The 22,665-nt window shown below is 36.2% G+C and overlaps 4 protein-coding genes across 5 annotated transcripts; 3 read left to right on the plus strand and 1 right to left on the minus strand.

Moving 5' to 3' along the window:
- Nucleotides 503-1,483, plus strand: LOC18772493 (photosystem I reaction center subunit V, chloroplastic). Its single transcript, XM_007205980.2, has one exon. It carries the CDS (start codon nucleotides 782-784, stop codon nucleotides 1,274-1,276), a length of 495 nt encoding a protein of 164 aa, XP_007206042.1. The 5' UTR covers nucleotides 503-781; the 3' UTR covers nucleotides 1,277-1,483.
- Nucleotides 2,518-7,033, plus strand: LOC18773551 (high mobility group B protein 10). Of its 2 annotated transcripts, none has more exons than XM_020566250.1 (6): nucleotides 2,518-2,904; nucleotides 4,549-4,627; nucleotides 5,038-5,200; nucleotides 5,295-5,366; nucleotides 5,987-6,336; nucleotides 6,653-7,033. In XM_020566250.1, the coding sequence occupies exons 1-6, from the start codon at nucleotides 2,672-2,674 to the stop codon at nucleotides 6,740-6,742; spliced, it is 987 nt and encodes a 328-aa protein (XP_020421839.1). In that variant the 5' UTR covers nucleotides 2,518-2,671; the 3' UTR covers nucleotides 6,743-7,033. The 2 variants fall into 2 exon arrangements, with proteins under 2 accessions (XP_020421839.1, XP_007205526.1); XM_007205464.2 differs by having other exon boundaries at nucleotides 2,532-2,904; nucleotides 5,295-5,372.
- Nucleotides 10,575-13,531, plus strand: LOC18775198. The gene has a single exon (XM_020565435.1). The coding sequence runs from the start codon at nucleotides 11,337-11,339 to the stop codon at nucleotides 13,158-13,160; it is 1,824 nt and encodes a 607-aa protein (XP_020421024.1). The 5' UTR covers nucleotides 10,575-11,336; the 3' UTR covers nucleotides 13,161-13,531.
- Nucleotides 17,430-21,732, minus strand: LOC18774995 (WPP domain-interacting protein 2). The gene is made up of 3 exons (XM_007208254.2): nucleotides 21,605-21,732; nucleotides 20,240-21,421; nucleotides 17,430-18,471 (listed from the first exon to the last, which is right to left on the minus strand). The coding sequence occupies exons 2-3, from the start codon at nucleotides 21,333-21,335 to the stop codon at nucleotides 17,726-17,728; spliced, it is 1,842 nt and encodes a 613-aa protein (XP_007208316.1). The 5' UTR covers nucleotides 21,336-21,421; nucleotides 21,605-21,732; the 3' UTR covers nucleotides 17,430-17,725.

Genomic DNA, 22,665 nt, shown 5'->3' on the forward strand with positions numbered 1-22,665 from the left:
ATAACACCCTTAAATTTTGATTTTTCTTCTGATGAGGTTTCCTTGATTAGCTAGCTCTCTAATAATACTTTGGCTTGTACACGTTCATCTTGAGAGCTCTCCGCATCTTCTAGCTTACTTTTCCGAATAGTTCCTTTCAAAGATATGAAAATTTGATATGGTGGGGTAAGGAAAGGTAAGTAAACACTTGGAAACAGTTTTGAGTCTTGTTTGTTTGTATGAAGATCACTGCAGAAACATGGAACTTAGAAACTTTTTGGGTATACTGGTGATTTGTCTCATGAACTTGTACCTTACTTTCAATTAATCTCCTATTCTTTTCAATTAATCTCCTATTCTTTTTTAAAAAAAATTAAGAATATGAACTCTTTTTTTTCTCCAATTTTCCCCCTACTATTTCGCTACTCATTTTAGATAGGTAAATATGTCCTTGGATTGAGTTTATATTAATACACCGCATGATCTAAAAGTTGGGATTCTCTCTAGTCCTCGCTGCATTAGTCTATATTTACAAGTTGAGAGACTACAGAATTCAGAGCTAGCCAAAAATCTCTGATCCAGAAGGAACCAATAAAACAAGGCCAACTCACCATCCAAAATCTTTTTTCCATCCTTTCCATCCTCACAATCTCCACCTCTACTCCAATCACAACTGGTGGAGATATGGCCCTTTTACACTATTATACAATCTCATCCCCACCACAAGCCAACCTCTACTTTTATCATAATTCTCATAATCCAAACTCACAACCACACCCTTCCTCCTCTTCCATAATTAACAATGGCAGCCTCTTCCTCCACCTTGTTCTCTGCCCCAGCCATCTCTTCCACCATCTCAAGGAGCCATACTCACCAACTCTCACCAACCCAAATCTCCTTCCAAGGCCTTAGACCCCTCACCAAGGCTGCCCCAAGCACCAAGCTGAGCTTCAGTGCACCAAACACCAAGAGATCAACTGGTGTTGTGAGAGCAGAGCTGAACCCATCTTTGGTCATAAGCCTGAGCACAGGGCTGTCACTTTTCTTGGGGAGGTTTGTGTTCTTCAACTTCCAGAGAGAGAATGTGGCCAAGCAAGGCTTGCCTGAGCAGAATGGAGTAACCCATTTTGAGGCAGGAGACACCAGAGCCAAGGAGTATGTGAGCCTCCTCAAATCTAATGACCCTGTTGGCTTCAACATTGTAGATGTTCTGGCCTGGGGCTCCATTGGTCACATAGTGGCTTACTACATCTTGGCCACTTCTAGCAATGGCTATGATCCCAAGTTCTTTGAATGATTTCATTCATTTAAATCCACCATGTTGTGTTTCTCTCTTGTGTTGTAATTTGTATAGCTTATTAATGAATCACTAGTTGGGGAGCTTCTTTTGTTGATTTTCATTTTTAACTTTTGAGTTTACATGTATGTGTTTTATTGTTGGAATTTGGAAAGCTCTGTTGTGTTCTTTTTTGACTGAGATTGGAGAGCCTTCTGATTCTGTTAATTTGCTCCTTGCTCTATTCATGTTCTGAAAAATCCTTCAAAGTGTATCTTAGAGCATCAAGCTTGCATTAACCTTAAGGCATCAACACAACAACTACTTGACACATTCTCTACATCATAGTTTTAAAATACTCTCTCTCCAAAATAACCCTATTTTAATTTTATTTTTTTGGATAATTTGGGCAAAGATAATCAAGAAATTAAGCCAACACAAGCATAATTTCTTAACTCAAGTTAGACAAATAAGGGAATCTCCAAACCCAGCAATCTGAGACTTTGCATATCTATGAATATATAATTTTATAATTTGTTATGTATAATCATATGATTTTTGGAACTTGTTAAGAGTTGAATTTACTATGCAATACTTTGTATTTGAACCCTTCACCACAATTAAAATACTATATTCAATGGCAGTTCTTCATAGCCCTCAATCTATTTCGTATAAATAATTTCACATAGAATAATAAAAATCTAGTTTAAAATGGTAGAAAAAAAAAATAAAGGATAAAACAATTTTAGAGATGCTCAAATCAAATGTAATATACGTCTATTATTCTTGTTGTTTTAGTTGGAGCCTGTTGTTAATGTTTTTGATAATATGTGAACGTATTATCATCTGAATTGTGCAAAATCTCCTCCTATTGAAACAATGTTGATGTTTTAAAAAAAAAATTCTTCTGACCAAGAAAAAAGTCACCATCTTGATTTCCCTTACCGTTGGAACTAATTTTCCCATATTATCTACTTTAATTTACAATCCACCAAAAAGGAGGAAAAAGAAAAGATCTAAAAGGCACAGATAATCATATTAATTTTGGGCAGGAAATACCTTTCTTGACATTGCCTTCCCAAATTTGTGTGTTACCAAACCCATCAGGCCATCCCCATTCCCTTCACCAACAAAAATAAAAACATTGGTTTAATTCATATCCTAATAAAGTTTCAATCTTTTTTTAATAAAGAAAATAAAAGGCTCAATCTTTCTTATTTTATTTTTTGAGAATCAATATTTAATTGTTTGTAAAGTTTTCTAGGTTAGCAACTTAGAATAGCGAGCATTATCCTATATCTTATGTTGATAATGGACTAATTATATAAGGGGTCTGTTATCTTCTGGTAGGTTAGAAATAGCAAAAATAAATCTACCTAGTATCTTAATCCATCTTTACCCTCCTTCTGACTAAAAATGTCTGAGGCCCCAACAACACCAATTACAGAAAAGGAGCCTTCTTCAGCCATTTCAGCTCAGCAGCAACAAGTGCGCACTGAAACCGCTAATGGGTCTTCCTCATCATCCCTCACCTCCACTACCAAGGTTTATCCTCCGGCCACGGCTAAGTATGAGGAAGTCGTTCAAAGCTCTGACCTTTTCTGGGAAAAGCTCAAGGAGTTTCACGATTCTTTCAGAACCAAATTCGTGTAATTTGGCTTTGTTCCCTTTTCTAACAGCTTAGATTTTGCTTTGTTGGGTCATTTGATGAATTGGGTTGTTTTTGTCTTGCTATTTTATGTCTTAATATGCTAGAGGAATTGATAGATTCTATGCTTATACTTTATATATTGCCATTGTTTTTGCATGTTGCATACTTCAATTGACTGGTTTTAATCAAACTATGTTACCTAATCCTCGGGTTGAATTGATTGAATGGCGAATGACTGCATAATTCTGAAAATTTTGAACTACATTGTACAATCGTTTTGTGTGTTTTTAGCAAAATTAGGATCTTTATCAAGGATTTATGATGTTGGATTCCATTACTGGATGTCTCTAGTTTTTATTTGAATACCATTATGAAACTTTTATGTGTGCCTCTTTCTACCTGGGTTTCAGTTGGGGATGGTGGCTACTTGAGCAATACAGACATTTATTCCAATGCAGTTCATCATTTCCACAACCCATCTGCAATACTGGCTTATATTATTATTCTTTTTTCTTTTTCATTAGGAAGATTTTGTTTCTTTTCCAAGATCTGAATTTGGCATTCACCAGAGATGCTTCATTCAAGAAATGTGAATTTCCCCAAGTCTTCATTAATTGTTGGCTCCCTTCCATAATTTCAATAAGTGGGGATATAATTTTTCTCAGATGTCTACATTTGAGCTTTAAAAATTCCATCTATGCAGCATTACCATACCGAAACACTCTGATACTGATTGCGAAACGGGACTGTGTTTGCTAGATCCGGGATTTGTGGAGAAATTAGGACTGTTTCCTTTTTGGTGATTTAATAATTACTACATATTTTTAGTATGCCATTGTTTCGGTGTCTGTACTTTTGAGCTGTTATGTCCTTATGTCTCTTCATTCTTATTTTGTGCTCATGGAAATTTAAATTCCGTGTAGGGGGTTAATAAGTCTTCAATTGCTTGGTTTATTGGCTTATGCTTGCCAATTTACATTTGCCTAGATATTATTGCACAAGTTTCTAAGAGTGCTCCGGTAGACTTTGGTGGTTTTGCTACCTGCCGAAAGCATAAATATTTGGGCTGTTTGATAACTAGGAAAATTTATCTGTGGTGGTTGATAAAATGCCTGAAATTGGGTGTTTTGTGAGATGTCCGAAAGGGTTTCTTCATTCATGTCATGTTTTGTAATTCAAATTCCTAACAGGTTAAGAATCAAAATATGAAATCTTTGCATGAGAAGGGGGCTACATATTGAAGCATTTAGCTTCACGTTCATCCGCAGTCTCCCATAGCGCCCCCCCCTCTTCCTCCTTTTTCTCCCAGAAAAAAGAAAAAGAAATATAAATTCAGCTATCAAGAGAAAGTGGGTTGAGTTTCGAAGGATAATGTGGACTTTTGTCATGCCATGATTCTTTTGATTATTTTTGGGCATCAGAAACCTTTCCTAACCTGCTGTCCTAACTGTATAACTTGTTTCCTTTCAGTATTTTTATGCATTGATGAGAACTTAGTATGGAGGACCTGACTTCAACAGGATCTGTCCTCTAGGATCATATCTCTAGGATCATATTTCTGAATCCTTGAGTTCATGAAAATTGAGTGTGGAGTGCAGAAAAACAGAAAGTCCATAGGATATAATTGATGCTCTTTGTGTAGGATACCTACCGTAGGAGGAAAAGCTCTGGATCTACATCTCCTTTTTGTGGAAGTCACATCTCGTGGTGGACTTGAAAAGGTTTGTGCATTTTATTTTTCTACTTCATGGTTGTTTTTATATGAGAGTCTTGAAGCTGAAATTAAACTTATTGCTTGAAAAGTGGATCTTAACCTCAGTTATCCTCTATTTAACTAGTTAGTATTGTCGAGTGTGCCTGATATGATTTACACTCTGTGTTTTGAACACTAGTTATGATGAATGGGGGGATGGGTCACAGCTGAGTTTGAACTTTGGCTGACTTATAACTATTAGCCTATTGCTAGTCTCAGTTAAGACAAAAGTAAGTTAGAGGTTTATGAAAGTGTCCAACTTTAGGTAAGTTTTACCTATATTGATTACGTAAGTTTAGAGGCTTATGAAAGTGTTCAAAGTTCTCTTTTTCTTTTTAGGTTTTGTTTCCCCTTCAAATTCTCTTAAACTGGTTACAGGTGATTAGAGATCGCAAATGGAAGGAAGTGATTGTGGTCTTCAATTTCCCAACAACAATTACCAGCGCTTCATTTGTCTTGCGGAAGTACTATTCATCTTTGCTCTATCACTTTGAGCAGGCCTATTATTTCCACAAAGAAGTTTTTAGCATCCCAGTGCTTGGTACTTGAAGACATGGCTCCTTGTTAATTCTTTGTATTGTTTCTTTTTGTAGATTAGAAAGATATATAATTTTCTTTTTTTTTTTCCTTCCCAGAACCTCTTAGCAGGAACCTTTTGAATGGGTCAGCCACCCTGGAGGAAGGTGCCAGTAGAAACCAGTTTCCAGGTCAGGGTAGGTGTAACCTCCATTTCAATGTGATGGTTTTAGTAGTGGTTGTGTTCAATTTTTTACACTAATTCTAGAAGTAGAGTCATATATATGTATATTGAAATGGAGATGGTTTTAGTAGTGGTTGTGTTCAATTTTTTACACTAATTCTAGAAGTAGAGTCATATATATGTATATTTTCAGTTTGGTGTCTACGTTAAACGGTGAAAGTTTCCAAATTGCCTTTCATTTGCAATCATAGAAGAAACCTGCAATTGACAGGTCTTGGAATCAATCGTATAGAATAGCTGTTTCTGTAACTTTTTGAAGTCGGATAGTTGAATAAAAAAAATTTCTCGCTAATGATCGAGCTTTTGTGATGTCCCTTTTGAAATATCTTCTGAAAGTTGCAATGAAGGAAGATAAACAACATTGTAAATTTTATTAGACAATCTGGATAAACCACATTGGAAACTTTATTAGCCAATCTGTCTTATAAATTGATGACTTTCTATAAGGGGTTTGCTTTCATCTTTCTAATTCTGTATTATTATTTCCTAATTCCTTTGCCAATTTTTTCAGCTGGTGGGTTATGACCAAATTGTAATACGGATCTGTTTTTTCTATCTTATGTACAGAAAGCTCAGAAGTGCAGCTTGGCTGTTCAATCATGGGAAGCATCGATGGGAAATTTGACCATGGATATTTGGTTTCTGTGAACTTGGGTTCTGACGAGCTGAAAGGTGTCTTGTATCATGCTCCTACATATGTTTCTCAGAGTTTTTCGGACATGCCCACTCGACGGAATCGAAAGAGGTCCAGGTTGGCATTACGTGATCCCTCTCGGCCCAAGTCAAACAGGAGCGGGTACAATTTCTTCTTCGCTGAGCATTATGCCAGATTAAAGCCTTTGTACTATGGACAAGAGAGAGCCATCAGCAAGAAAATTGGGTTTCTATGGAACAATCTCACAGAGGCTGAGAAACAGGTATGATGAATTGGTGACAGTTTTTTTCGTGTTAGTTTCTTTTAGCTGATAGCATCCCAAAAGTAATGTCACATCTGCTGCATCCTTTAACTCACTCTCTCATACTTGAGTTCCGGATGATTTTGTGACATGCATAAATATTGATCTAAGGTTTCAAGAGAAATTTCACATGTTTGGACTATATTCATTTCCTTTTGCCTTGATTCTCAACCTTTCTAACTTCCTCACTGAGCCAATTTGACATATGATAAACTTGGAGTCTATCGGCTCAATCTCCGGAAAGTCTTCATCATAACACTCCTTTGCTACCATGCAGGTATATCAGGAAAAAGGGATGCAGGACAAGGAGAGATACAGGACCGAAATGCTGGAATATAAATCTTCCGGCAATTTAACACAACAGTAGCCTCCATCTTGTCGGTTAGATAGGCTCCTGTTTCATAGGCATCATTTTCCTCCCTTGCGTGCTCTTGTTGTTGTCGAAGTAGTAGTAGTTGTTGTAGTAGTAGCTACTCCCTCCGTTTAACCGCCTTTTTCCCGTTTCCATTTTTCTTTACTAAGGTTACCCCTCAGTGTGCTCGTCCGGAATAATTGCGGAAGGGGTGAAAGGGGCAGCTCTGTAACATAACTGTTGAATTTACCTTCATTTTGGATTAGCAGAACTTTATTACAGTAATAATCTTCATATTTCTTGACATTCCGTTGCAAAATAGTAATTCAAGCAGTCAACTTCTCTCTCTTGTGTGTGTGTGGTCAAAGTGAAAGTCAACCATGAATTTTAGGCCAAAAGGAGAGAGTTAAATATATGAATTGGAAATACAATTCAGTGCACTGTTTACAACACCTGCAAAGCCTTTACTACAATTGTTTTGGATTTTATTACTACAATTTTATTATCCTAATTTTTTTTTTTTTTCAATTTTTTTTTTATTATTTTGGATTTCTATCTAACTTTAATCTCATTGTCACATAACTTGTTTTATGTAATCCACTAATAAGAAAACTGTTGGCTTAGGAAATAAATTCGGACATATATTTTTGGCCTTACATGACGTGGTAAATATAATATTTTATTTACCTTATTTCCCCTCAAAAGAACCAGGCTGCCATGCCATGCTAATATGCTATGCTGTTTCAATATTAATTAAAGGCCATCTTAAACTTGGTTGGCAAGGCATGGGGACTTTGCAGAATATATGTTGTTAAATATAAACAACAGTGACTTGGAATTTCATTTTGAGTGTGAAATATAATTTCACAAATTAAAAGCTCCATCGATCTTTATGGCTGTGATGGGATCTTATTATTTATTTATATATATTTTTTCTTCTTGTGAAATTACATAGGACAACCACCTAATTTACCTGAACAAGTTGGATTAGGGTGTCTCATAACAAGTGTTCTTATTCTAGTGTTCAATTTTGCGTAATACACTAAGTATAAAGAATTGTATTTTTCTCTTTTTACAAATTGAGACAATACAAAGATATTACTTTAATTTATAGCAATATATTGATAACATATGTAGTCCATTTATGACGAATTTTACAATGTTACGTTATGTGTGAAAATTCAACACAATGCACCGAACAAGCACACAAAAATACTAATGAATATGGAATTATGATACACACTATGTCTGTTTAAATCGAGTAGCATATTCCTCAAATATTTTCAATTGGGATTAAAATTAAAAGATTTGCAATGCCTTTCTATGAGTCATGTGCTTAACATCGATGAACACCTATTTTAGAGGAAGATATAGACAAAATTATGGTAAAGTTTTTATTTAAAAGGGCAGACATTGGCAATTTGGCATGACCTCAAGCACTTAATTTACCTACCACGAAAGGGACTTTATAATTGTTTTCATATTTGACATGGACTAGCTTGTAAGATTGAGCATGAAAGCTGCCTGGTTATGGAATTTTGATTATTTGCAGAAGGAATTAATCCATTTATCACACCTTTTTTCCGAACTCTAATAATATTCGAACAGATTATATATTTTTATGCCCAACAGGGAAACATAAACTGAGTTTTGATTGGCGTAAAGTGTTGTTTAGTCAATCCTTAAATAATATTACTATTTAATTACGCGTTCATGAAACTCCAAACTCAACTTTTTGCTCTCAAATTTCCTAGTAACCGTCTAACATAAGCAAAAACTGGGATAATAACCTTTTTAATTAAGAAAAAAACACTGTGATTAGATAATATATTGTAGCCATGAAAATTATGAATCCATCCATCTAATATCAACCAATAACCAATTAAGCATAAAAATAAAAAAATAAAAAAACTAATTAGAACATGACAAGTACTAAATTATCAACCCATCAATTTTAAAGAATAATTTTCTTTATAATCATGTTACTAAGGAAGAACCAAATTATTGTTAGAAGAATACTTGCATCTATGTGGTTCGTGTGAACGTGAGTGATTGATAATTATTAATTATTATGGATCCCTCTCAACTTCGTTTCTATTCATACTTGTTTTGGTAACTAGCATTAGCAAAACTCTCTTATCGCAAACAAATTTTTTCGGTTATGCAGAATGGATTCACGAAGATAATGGTTGAAAGTAACTAAATATACCATGGTATGTTCTATTTTTGTAAATGGCCCTGTCCTCCCAACATAGAACATACCATGTCCATGTATCCTATTTTTCCCTTGAAGTTCTAATTTGAAAATCGTGTATGTCATAAAAGTTTTCAAGCGTAAATAAAAGGTAATTATTATTTAATAGATTGCAAGCTTAGCATATCTTTTTGGCCTTGACAGAGAAAATGTGTGAAATGATTCATTACCTTGATTTGGATAAACTCTTGAATGATGGTTAGCCATCAATTCTCATTTTCTCGAGAGTTTATTCGAAGTAATGAATTCCTTCACACATTTTCTCCATCAAAATTAAGAAAAGATATGCCAAGCTTAGCTTGTAATCTTTTAATTTGTAAGCGTGAAATATTTTAATGATATACAAGGATTTAATAAAACTTTGTGACCTATAGAGAAAACCATTGACCCAAAAAATCCTATGTACCAAAGTAATGAATTCTTTTCTCTATCACAACCAATATCTTTCACGCTTTTTTTTATATATCAAATTCAAAACCAATATAATAGACTTTGTTCTATCAAAATAAAAGAGTTTAAGAGCTGCTAATTGGTTAGATAATGCATAAGCAATGGACGTGACCCAATTTTAAAATCATTGCTCGTAAAATCCCACTCACAGTCACATACATACATTTAGGATTAGCTTTTTTTATAATATTTTTTTAGTACAAACGATGGTCTAAACTACAGGAGAGGGGGATTTCTCACATACACACAATCAAGATGGCATGGAGGTTCGAACTCAAAACTCTGCCCTTTACAACTGGGCTAAACCCCATTGGTTATAGGTTTGTCTAACTTGCCTTAAAATTGACCAAACAAAAAACTTGCCATAAACATGGGATTAAAAGTTAAAACTGAGAGGTAAAATTGGAAACGTGCATGGAGGCCATTGAAAGGGTTGAGAAACCGCGTGGAAACAAAAAGATAGAGGAAATAAATTGCAAAATTTTCTCCGGTGATTACTAATTACTTATAGAGAGACTATAGTGTTGTTTGGTTGTGGGAAAAAAAAAAAAAAAGCGATAATAATGACATTTATTAAAATAAGAGATGGCGATAAGCATGGATTTTGAAACTAACCCAAGAGAGACTTCCCACTTCGCAAGGTTTCTTGCCCTTTCTCCCTCTCCTTGTTAGGGTAGGAAAATCCCAAAAAGATTTCATCCCAAAAAGAAAAATCAGAGAATTAATTAATTAATTAGTTAGTGCTTACAAATGGCAATATTACAAGAAAATAATAATATTTTTGGATTTTGAAGCCTAAATTTTGTGAAAATTTGAGAGATTTCGGGTTGTTTGGCCTGGAGTATCTTCCAAGGAAAACCTCAAAATCAATAAGCAAAATCAAAAATGGAAAGAAAAAATTTTTTTTTTAAAAGAAAAGAAAATCTAAAAAGCCTTAATCTTTGGGGCAGGTTTGGTGGTGGGTAGAAACTATATAGTTAGTGTTTTAGTGCCTCCTAAATAGTCGTAGTGAGTGGCACACTTCACACTAAACAGTAATTAGTTTTGTTTGGAGACTTGAAGTCTTTGAGTCTTCTAATTTGTGCTGGTTTTAGTGGTTATGGTTTTCGTGTGCACTCTCTCTCTCTCTCTCTCTCTCACACACACACACACAGTCAGTGACTCAAAATTTTATGAGAATTTGGTGCTTCTGAAAGAACGGAATTACAGGCCGGACAGTCAATTTCCCACTAACCAAAACTCACAAAAGAGCAGTTAAAAAACACATAATAATATTAATTATAAAGCTAATTAAATTAATAATACCAATATTAATATTAATCATCCTATAACAATCTGGTGACTTAAAAGACCAAAGGCCTGGCCAACTGCTGCAGAATTTGGAAAGCCCCTATCTTTTACTCTCTCTCTCTCTCTCTCTCTCTCTCTCTCTCTCTCTTAATCTCTCTGTTAGCTCTTCTGGGTTGGTTTGGTTTCTCTGCTTCTTTCCTGAGCTGTTTCCTTTCGGCCTTATTTTGAGCTCTAATCTATGACATCAATAGCTGAAAGCGCCAGAGTTTCCTTGTTTTCTTTCCCCTCTTAGCGTTCTTGATTTTAGGAAGGTCAGGATTTTCAGGACTATAATTACCTTAAACAAGATTATGATCAAAGATGCTTAATTTGCTTCTCAGCTAAGCTACCCTTTTATATATACAATCTCTATCTCCTTGTAGGGTTTGTGCACTCATATATGTGCTTCTTGCTCTAGCTCCCTCCTTCCTCCTACCCACCATATCTTCTCTCTCTTTCTTTCTTATCACCCACGCACCAAAAAAAAAAGAAAAAAAAGGAGAGAGCTTGATCTTCATAATCCTCAGCAGCTGCGGTTTCACACACAATTTTTTCTGAGCTGGGTTTTTTTCTCCAATGGATGTTGAAGACCAAGAGACTCGGTTTCGGCCACGAGCTGGCGATCAAGAACAACAACCCAACAAGAAAACAAACCAAGAGACAGAGAGCAACAATGGAGGACTGTTTGCCAAGCTCAAGTTCCCAAAGCCAGAACCTTTAGACCAAGAACGCAAATACCCTGCTCCTCCTGAATTCACTCGAATCTGTGAGGTCTGCAACAAGGGGTTCAGCTCAGGCAAGGCACTTGGAGGTCACATGAGAATGCATGTTCAAGCAAACAGAGAACTGTTTCAGGCTCGCAAGAACAAGATTAAAAAACCCACCAAGATTCTGAAGCCCAACAATTCTGATGTTAGCAGCTCGAATGGTGGTGGGGGTTTTGGGGTTGAAGGTAATAGCAATAGCAATAGCAGCATGAAGCCTGATTGCTGTGTTTGCGGCAAGAACTTTCCGTCTATGAAGTCTCTGTTTGGGCACATGAGATCACATCCTGAGAGAGAATGGAGGGGAATTCAACCTCCTCCAACAATAGCCAAGAACAGCTCTTCTTCTACTTTATCAGATGCTGTGCCTCAGAACAACAATAAAGCTGATGATCATCAGATTGACTCTGCTGCTACTCCTGTTGGGTCCAATAATTCTGCTCCTGATCTGTCCAAGACTCTGCCTGGTTGGTCTCTCACTGCTAGGAGAGGTAGGAAAAGCATTGGCTCATCAGGCAACTCTGAATCTGTTTCGGGATTGGAGTTGAGTCTCGGAGTTGAAGAGCAGATGGAGGAAGCTGTTCATGATCTTTTGATGCTAGCTCAATCCAATCCATGCTTCTATGGATTGTCAGATAAGGGAAAAGGAGCTGAGATGTGTGAGGCTACTAACAGCAATTTCTTCATCACCAACAACAGCAACCAGGCTGATTACATCAAGGACAAAAACCAGGTAATTGATTATGAGGGGACCTCAAAGAAGAGAAAGGGAACTGAGATGTGCTTTCCATCCAAGAACATGAAAAGTGAGAAAAAATGGTTTGATGATTATGATGGTATGAAAGGGAAGGGTGTTTTGGGAATTGGGTTTGGTCCAGAAAAGCCATCAGTGAAGAATTTCTCGAAGTTGGGACCAATGGAGGACAACAAGAACAACAACATTGAAGAGGAATTATCAGACAGTCAGAACTCTGAGAGCATTGTGCTTGCCAGCATGAAGAGGAGGAAGAGGAGAAAGATGAAATTGATAGACTTGGAAGGAGTGGTTGGAGAGATTATTGGTGCTCAGGGTCATCATCAAAGTCTCCATCAGAAGCTCAGATACAAATGCAGTCTTTGTGGCAAGTCTTTCCCAAGTCATCAAGCATTGGGTGGCCACATGTCCAGCCATAACAAGCTCAAGAACAACAACAACAACATCATCGTGAACCATTCATCTCTGGATGATCAATCTGCCTCTGCTGATGTGTCAGCTGCTGAAGGTGGGCATAATCTTGATGAAGCACAAACAACCATGGCACTTGATCAAGATCATCATGTGGCTGGTGCTGGCTCTGGCTCAGGAGCAGGAGGACTAGGAGCTCATCAAGCTCATCACCAATGCAAAATCTGCGACAAGATTTTTCCAACAGGTCAGGCCTTAGGTGGTCACAAAAGGTGCCATTGGACTGGGCCCACTGAGCAGCTGCTACCTCAGTCCAGTCAGGCACCTTCACCAGGTGAAGCAAGCCAAAACGCAGGTCGTAAAGTTCTCAACTTTGACCTCAATGAGCTTCCAGCTACGGAGTTTGAAGAAGGTACAGATCAGTATGGGGCAGCTGGCTATGCAACTTCTTCTCACAATTCAGTAACTTAGTCAGCTGAAGCGGAGATATTTTCTTCTGAGTCTCTGAGTCTCTTTGGTGACGGTTTTAGGATCACTCTTTTGCAGAGGTCAGTAGCAGCTCTGTTTTTGGTTTTCTGATAGTCGAGTTAGTTTTGTCTGGTAGTCTAGTTTTTGCAGCTGCGAAAGACACTTGCATTAGAAACCCTATGTTGTTTCCACATTGCTCAAGGTGGGGTCATAGGCTCCTTGTCTTTTTATGCTAATTTTCTTCTGTAAAGCATGAATGATGGTGCTCAAGGGTTTTTGCTTTAGTGAAGGAGGTTTCCAAATGGTCCTAGTGTTTTTACTTTGGGATGGAGATCATGTAAAGATTCTGCAATTCTGCATATATACAGTCTTCCTTTTTGGTCACATTAATTTCTCTTCTTTTTCTTTCATTAATTTTCTTGTTATAATCATATCTCAAATCTAATTTTCTTATTGAGTATGTGTGTGTGCATTTGATTATCATTTGTTTATTTGTGATGTGAGGCTAATAACATAGCACTAAGTATGTAGTGGAGGTCCAGTACAGATAGCCATTTTTTTTCTAAAAGTCAAGAGACTTCTCTTCTTCCAAATAGGAGCTTTCACCCATTAACCTTGTTTGCAAGAAGAACCAGTCTTTTTCTATTGCTATACATAAAAGTTTTCTTTGAGAGGAACCAAGAGAAGCATCCAAGTCTCCAAAGGCAACTTGTGAGAGTTTGGGACTTGGTGTATCTTCCACATGAACTACTTGTGGGGTCAGTTTTGAAAAGGTCCTGGTGTACTGATAGAGATGTAGAATTTCTTCTCTTTTTTTTATCCACATCATCATATAATTTAATTGCAAAACATGAGTAGCCTATTTTTTTAAAACACACAATTGTTAATTCCTCCCCACCTTGAGCTTTATAGCATCTATTCTCACTTTATGTGAGTTCATTGTGACCATGTCAGCAAAAATAAACCAAAGTGTCTAGATTCATGTATATTACTTGCGTATGTCTATGAGTACATATACATGTACAAATATGTGAAAATCTAAAAGCACCTCATTGACACAAATGAAATGTTATGCTAACATGTATTTTCACATTAGTAAAACTACTTTTCTCTCATTTGCTTATCACACTTCTCGTAGAAACGAAACCCACTTGTCTAAATATTTCGCACTTGTAAATGTGGGTAAGATTAGTTGGTCAAAATAATACGTCCGTCCCATTGCGCTCGAGTTTGAAACCTACGTGCAAGTATATGTTCATTTACATAGACAAATCTCACACGAGTTTGACATAAGTTACATTTTATGACGGTTACAATATGATCAATAAATATGGTCAGGTTTGGAAAGGGCACTCATTTATGTTGTAATGTAAAATGATAGTGGGGGAAGACTGGGACTGTGAGTCTGTGAGGGGTAGGATGCCTTAGCATTTACATTTAGCATATTGAAGAAAAAGGGGGCTATGGCTCAACTGTTTTCTTGACAAATTCTCGTGACCTCAAACTTTCTATGCAAAATCATTTGACTTTTATATCCATTGCCACCTTTCTCACGCCATTTCTTAACTGCCAAACAGTGCCAATGTACCATAATATACATGGGGCCAACTCTAGCTTGCTTTCGTGCCTTTATGTCATTGGTCCTAGGATACAAATATATATTATATTAGTTTGGATTAATTATTGATTAAAATATTTTCTAATTAATGCTAAAATTCTGTTTCTTGCACATGGTTCTTTTTATATACATTTCCTTCTTTTGGTGGGATTCCTGTACTTGTCTCACTTTATCCACAATCTGATTCTGATATTCATGTACAGAACAGAGGGTTGGTGGTGTTCTGTTTTCATATCTTCAAATGGGGTTTTACAAGAAATTAATAGAAAATAATTCATTTTGGAACATTTACAATTTCATCTTCAAAGTCAAATAGTAGTAGTTGTTTATGCAGCTCTAGCACTTGCATGTTTAAGAAATTAGCACATGCAATGTTGTGCTCGATTACATATGAATGCAGAAACTTTTTCTCTTTAAGTAATGGTTTATGTACATTTAGTGACAATATTATGAACCACGTCTTTCATAGGATAAATTGTTCATAAAACGTACGTCTCGTAGCATGACTAGTTATTATTATAATATAAGCAACTTGCCTCTCATAAACGTATAGTGCACGGGCTACTTATGTGAGAGATATAATTAATAATGTGGTTAATAACATACATAAACGTATGCGTATTAGATTTAGATTCACAATCTTATGTCATTTATTAGGTCGTGCATATTGTATTGGTGAATGTATAATACCTGTGATCAATAAGTCGTCATACATTGTATTTGATAAAACTTTGAATTCAAATTTAAAATCTTATGCCATTTACAACATGCGCATTCATAATAATGAATGAAACAATATTCAACTTCACAATCGATACAAAAACTTCTATTTCTTCTTGGGTTCTATGAAATTAGTTAAGATCATTTACTTATGCATCCGAGGTATTACATTCGATTCCCCTATTTCTCAATATCGCTTGTATAAAAAAAAAATTATTCATCTATTCTCTACAAACTTAACTTTTGAAGGTCCGTGATTATGTATGAGTGAGTTTTGGTTGCAACAGGTGCTACGTTCAAAATCTCATGTTCTTTGTTAGTTTGCAAAATGAAAATTAAAGCCATATTTGGTATCCTACTCAAAAAAGTAAATTTAAAAATTATGATTCTTTTTTAGAACATGAGTTTTCAAATAATGATTTTAAGATCTAAAAACTTGTTTGGTATTGAACTCCAAACTATTTTTAAGATCTAAAAAAATTAAAATTAAAATAAGAAAATAAAAAACCCTAGATTCCCAAATTCAAATTAAAATCAGAAAATCAGAAAATTTATATTTCCAAATTGAAATTAACAAATGAGAGAGAGAGAGAGAGAGAGAGAGAGAGAGAGAGAGAGAGAGAGAGAGTATAAAATCTCAATCCAAGTAGAATACTAAACATGCCCTAAGTTACTTGTGAGAGCTAATGTTAACTTAATATACATTATTATTTCTTTCTTTAACAATATAACTGTTATAAATGATTTTCTAACCGTACATACTACTCAGTGAGTCAGTATGTAGAGAAATTCTTGAGCGAAGCAGTCCGATCAGATGTGCAACTATTCTCACAAGAGAGGGAATTCACGCATTGGATGCCGTCATGCTGGAGTAAATTCTCCTACTTCCTAGGCTCCTAGGGTAAAGTACAATTGATCACTTAGGGGATTTGTGTCCTTGGAAAGTAGTAAATCTTAAAGCAAACGCAATATACGCGTCATAGTTGTTTGTACTTTTGTACCCATCCTCGCCATTCACGCCATTCAAGGCTTCAGCTCCAAATTTGCCGTCTGGTCAGCAAATCTAACAAAACCTTGCCTTGACTTTGAACTTCTGTGTCTGGTCGTGCACACTGCCTTTAAACAATAAAATACTAAAATTCATATATTTATATTTGGAGTACCAGTGAGATGGTCATGGTGACATGGTGCAGTATTGAGCCGCCTCAATTGAGGACTAAAATTGATGAACCTAGTAACTACGAATTTGATTCAAAGTCTGATAAAATAACATTTTAGAGATACTACGAAGAAAAAATGTTGTTTGTCTGTCACGTGCGGTGTATTTTAAGCCGTTGATGTGTGTGAACCCCATAGTGTATCACATGGTGATCAATGACTTGCAATGCATCATGTTCCAATGAGATTAGCACTGCTCCTAAGACAATAATTATTGTAAACATCCCTCAATTTTGGCCTGTTGACCTTTCAAAAGTCCGGGTTATTGGGCATAGTTTAATCATCTTGAGTTTAGAAATTGGAAGATATAAAATTCTTAGCATAACACATTATATGTATTCCTGCCTTTCTTTGTCTTGGCGCATAAGTTATGAGTAACGCAACATGGACTGAGGACCAGAGTTTATATATTGTCCTTCCACGCTTCCACTAGATTTAGAAAATATACCCACAAGCATGAAAGTAGTATACTTTTATCACCACCATATACTTAAGAAACTACAGCCTAGTCAATTCTTTTCGCAAACAAAACCAAGGGAGAGCAACCACAGCTTTGACCAAACATTGTTGCGACTAACTACAGCGGCTTAAACGCATCATTAGCACCAATAATGACAATGACTCTAACTTAAACCATCTCCTGTCAAAAACACACATGAGACCTGCAAAATATGGTACCAAAGAACCTTAAATAATCTCAGTTACAAGTGATTCAGTGTTCCTTCAATTTCCAATAACACAACATCCAACAGGGTAACCAAATTGAACTCGAAAATATTCGGCTTGGGAAGGCAGAAAAAGCTACAGGCATTTATGTAAAATTTATAATTTTGGGATGCTTTTGTTCCTATAAAAAAGACAAAAAAATTACAACATTGTTACAAAAAGAAAAACATAGAGAGAAAGGAGGGAAGAAAAAGGTTCTACATGACAAAAGATAAAATTTAACATTCAAATATTTGCCTAAAGAGGTTGAGAATACACACAAAAAAGGGCATTACTAATCACAGACTCAGGTGGGTACAGCCAACCCTTGATGGGGGGTCTGCGAGGAAAAAAACCACACGGCTAAGCCCAGCAATATCATCTGAATAAAAAGACATGAAGTAATCTTACAAAACCTCTTCTGCATAGTGAAAACCTCTTCAGTCGCTACAATATCTCCACCATATTTCCCCAACTCCTCTGCTCGTTCCTTTAGCTTTGAAGCCCTAATTTCTGCTTCTCCAAGCTTGTTCAGCATCTGTGCTTGCTCTCCAGCCACTTCTTCTTGCTCGTCAAGTAGTGCGATTTGGCCACCTGCAGCAAACTTCAACCTCTGTGTGGTTCTTTTAATTGCGATATACTCAACTTGAGCTTCAATCATTTGCCTAAACAGGCCCTCAAGTTCAGTCTCTAACTCTCGATATTTTTCCTCCTCTATATCTATGGTACTACCTGATTCTTCTTTTGGAGACTTGCTAATGTTAATCATATCTTCGAGTTCAGCAACCTTGGACTCCTTCACCTCAAGCATAGCCCTACTCTCATCCAGCTTGCTTTCCAAAAGCTTCACACTTTGTTTCAAACCTAAGACTTGCGCTTCCAAGGACTTCGAAGAAGTTTGTCCAATCTTTGCATAACCCAAATGGTCAGATAAATTTGATTCACTGATTCCCGGATCACTTGAAGAGAGGTCAGCAGGTATACCACTACCATTCACTGAATTATCACCCGGCGATAAAGGTTCCTTCCCAATCTCCCCGAATTTCTGAACCTCTGCATGAGGACACATAACTCTGTTAATGTCATGTCCTAAAAATAGCCATAACAGCATAGCAGAAATTCCCCGAAAATAAAACAATATTCTTAGAAAGCAGTCGCAAGTAGTTTCAGCAGGAACAAAAACCCATGGCTAATAAGGAAGACAGACAGTGGTAAGTTTCAATTTTTGTAAAGCATGCAAGATGGCTCTAAATAGGAGAGGGGTAAAATCAATGAACCCACAAAAAAAAAAAGGTACACCAACCAAGATGGATGGTACAAGACACAAGAAATAGAAGAATACCAGTTCCCTTGAACTGAGAGCCTTCATTAGAGAATAGGAAAGAGAAACAAGGGATGACATTACATCACCACTTCTGACTGTCTAAGAATATCAATGAATGCCAAACCATAACTTCAATGAAGTTACTAACAAGTTAAATCAAGATCTAGGCTCCTCAAAATGATTATGTATCAACCGTAAAGATTCACCACATATCCTATCACACACATGGGGAACTTAAAAGGTATTTCACAAACACTCTTTGGTTTGTACTACAGGAAGGAAGATCCTCTAAACTTGATGGAAATTCTACAAAATTTCTTTTTTCATGGGAAAGGGCGGGACAATTTGTCATTACCTAATTGCTAACATCTCACAAGTCCAAGAAAAGATCTATTAAATCGTTCTCTAAAACTTTTTAAGGATCTGAAAGAAAATTCTCTTCCATAAATAAGAGCACTTTCAAAGCAATGGATAAGAGTATTTCTATAATCTATAGGAAGACACTGGAGGCAATAGCAATTGGTAAAAGTTATGAAAAGCTCAACCCATAAGGTGCAAACAGAATTCCCTCTTATTCAACCCCACCTGAAGGACAAGAAAGTGTTGAGGAAAACAAGGCCATAGTTGCTGTGATACCATAGGATAACAAGGAAGCTGTACAGAATACAAGAACTATGACGCTGAATTGAAGGAAAATGAAGGAACTTTCCAAGTGTAAAAGCACCAAAGAAAAAGTACAAAATAAATTTTTTTTATAGAAGACTAGCATATGCCTGCCATGGAAACTCTCTCACCCATTGATTACATAGTCTGCAGACTTGAGCCTAGTTTTCTCCTTTTCTCTGCTCTCTCTTCTATTTCTCTTTCTCTATGCTACAACGAATTCTTAAGTAAAACACATACACATAAAACCAGAGTCACATGTTATATAACCAAGTAAAAGTCTCTAAGGAAGACAGAATCTTTTTTTTCTTCCCTTTTTTTGGCTTTTTTTTTCATTTAAGGATATTCCTCAAATCAGGAGGTCCTACAGTCTACTCTAAAGATGACCAAGAAAATTTGCTTGCCAAACAAAGATACTGTACATGTCACTTGAATTCCTAAATCTATACCCACTACAGCACATGGATCCAAAGATGGCCGATGTGTAAATAACAATGGAAAGAAAAATAAACTTCGCATGTTTACGAGAAAAATTTACATGATTAGCATTTAGCAGACAACACAATTTTGCAAGGCCAGGTTTTCCAAAATAATGTTTCTATGATTTTAATATTTATTGTATTAATTCTTCTACCTTCTCCAGATCAGCACAGAAAGTAGCTAAACAAAAAAAATTGAGATAGTCAATTAACAATATGATGATCAATCAAATTTAGGAGAACACCAACACATTTTCAGAAATATGTCTGGAAAGCAGCAAAGCAAGACAATATCACGATTGTCATAACTTTTTTTGTTTAATTTTTATCTTTTAGAGGTTTCAGATAGACTAACCTTTAGCAAGTGCTTCTTGTACAGACTGGAGATTAAGGATGGACTCAAACAGAGGATCCTGATCTTTTAAGGACCTACGATTCTTATTTTTTTCACCCTTGACCTTCCATGGCAAGTCTGCGAGAAAGTCATCTTGAGAAAAAAATTCGGCTTCTCCTACATTCTCTTTGCTATAACCAGTTTGAACTTCTTCACTGTCTTGTTGTTCACTTGCATGAACGTCATCACTGTTTTCTCCGTCATGACTCATTGACCTTCCACTTTGCTTCCCGTTACTAGTCAGAATTGGACTCTGCATAAACACATAGTTGGAGCTTCTTGAGTCAGATTCCACGCTGGAATAAGAGTTTTCCTTCTCAACCTTGACCCTGTCTCCTCTATGCTTCTTACTGCTTTCAATTTGTACCCTTCCCTGTTGGGCCCTTAGAGCTGAACTATTCAAACTCTTTCCACCGGTACTCTTCATCCTGTTCTTCTCCCTTGCATGCCCCAATACTGCAGGCAGCTCATACTTGGCCTTTGGAACACTGGCAGCTGTAGAAGACTTGCTACTCCGATCCTCACTGTTCTCAGAATCTGCACCAGCAGCAAATGCAGAACCCACAGCAAATCTGGAATCAGAACTTGAACCATGAATTGCAAAGCCATCAACAACTCCCACATTTCTTAACATATTCACGGATCCAACAGAACCTTCACTGTTATGATTGATTTCACGGGGTGAATTCTTAGACTTAACTGGGTTTCCATTACCAGACAAACCCCGCTTCAAAACTTTACTAGAATCATCAACTGCATTGTCACTATCATCCCTAGAAAAATTTCTCTTAATCCTCTTCCACTTCTTTAAGCCGTGCCCTTTGACGGTGGGAGGTGAACCCCCACCGGGAGAGTGGGCAGCCGGCAAAGTCGAATTCACTGGCTGTGCAGTGTCAACATGATTAACTCTAGTATTTGCTACATTTTCAGTCACATTAGCACATGACCCATTGTTCCTGATCTCATTACTACCATCATCGTTATCCTTATCATCAGCATGGAACACTGTTTGTGGGTTTACTTCATTATCTTCCACAGATTCACTTTCCAAATCCATAATTAAGAAAAATTCAGGGTCTCTCCCTCACACCCAATTCAATGAGATCAAGAACAACAACTACCATCCCATCTCATGGCCCAAATCTAGCAAATATGTAAATGGAAATGAAATTTCGATCATAAATCACAACATACTTATATAAATGAGAGAATAAACAGATTCAGAGTAATCAATGGCTGAAAGATTAAAGTTTGGAGAATTGAATTCTGAAGAATAACATGAAACGATGAATTCAAAATATCGGATTATTGGAATTGTGAACTTACCGTTATAATTATTAACTAAAGCTCAGAAGAAGATGCAGGTGATGATAAATTCGAAGGACATTGGAAACCCTAAATTGTGATCGGATTTGCGGTTTTATAGCTATGATATTTAATTAGGAATATTAAATTGTTATAATTATTAATTAATAACGATAAAAGAAAGGAATAAATATGGGGGAGATGGAACGTGGGGGAGACTGATCAAGGCCACATGCACGAGGGTGGGCCCATACCACACCCCACACACCATTGGCCACCGCTGGCCATCTGATCTGGATATGACAAGGTCGGCTGCCTCTTGTTGTTTGTTGGTAATTTTGTACAGGATTCCAGTTTTGTTCAAGGGTCTGCTCATTACCCCAAAACTTTCTTAATTATTGTTTTATACTTTTATTAATCAACTCAATTGTTTATAGGTAGTTACGAGCATTTATCTTTGCACAAGGTTCTATATTTGAATCTCTCTTCATTCCTCTAATATTGAGTGTAGGAAAAAATTTGAACTCAACATAATTGTGTACAAATTACTTTCATACGTATCAAACTGTAATTTATAGAAATAAAGCATGTCGCTTTTTTAAAAAAGAGGCATCGATTTATTACTCTATTTGTAGTATTTTTAGTGGTTTATGTGTAAAACCATAATGAAAAAAGAAAAACTGGGCCATATGGGTTCTAATTCTAAAGCATATTGGGCCATATTGTGAAAGTTTGGCACTATGAAGAAGACCAAGGGCCTGCAACTCCCCACGCTTAATATTGTGTTGCATAAATGAAAAACAAACTTGATTGATATATTTCTGACCAAAAAAGCTAGATTGATATATATATAAGTTCGCATGTTATTATCATACGGATGTCATTGTAAACAGAAAGGAAAGAATTGAAGGATAAAAAAAAAATACATGGCATCCGCACGGTAATAACGTTTGAATGTCTGCATAAGAGAATTTATATATATTCTTTAAGAAAATGGTATGCACCTACCTAACTCATAGATTTCATATGTATTGTTACAGATGGTCTATTTTCTTCTTTCCTAGACTTAAATATAATTTAAT

Source organism: Prunus persica, chromosome G6 (genome assembly GCF_000346465.2).
Source record: "Prunus persica cultivar Lovell chromosome G6, Prunus_persica_NCBIv2, whole genome shotgun sequence".
In the NCBI taxonomy this organism is placed as follows: Eukaryota; Viridiplantae; Streptophyta; class Magnoliopsida; order Rosales; family Rosaceae; genus Prunus; species Prunus persica.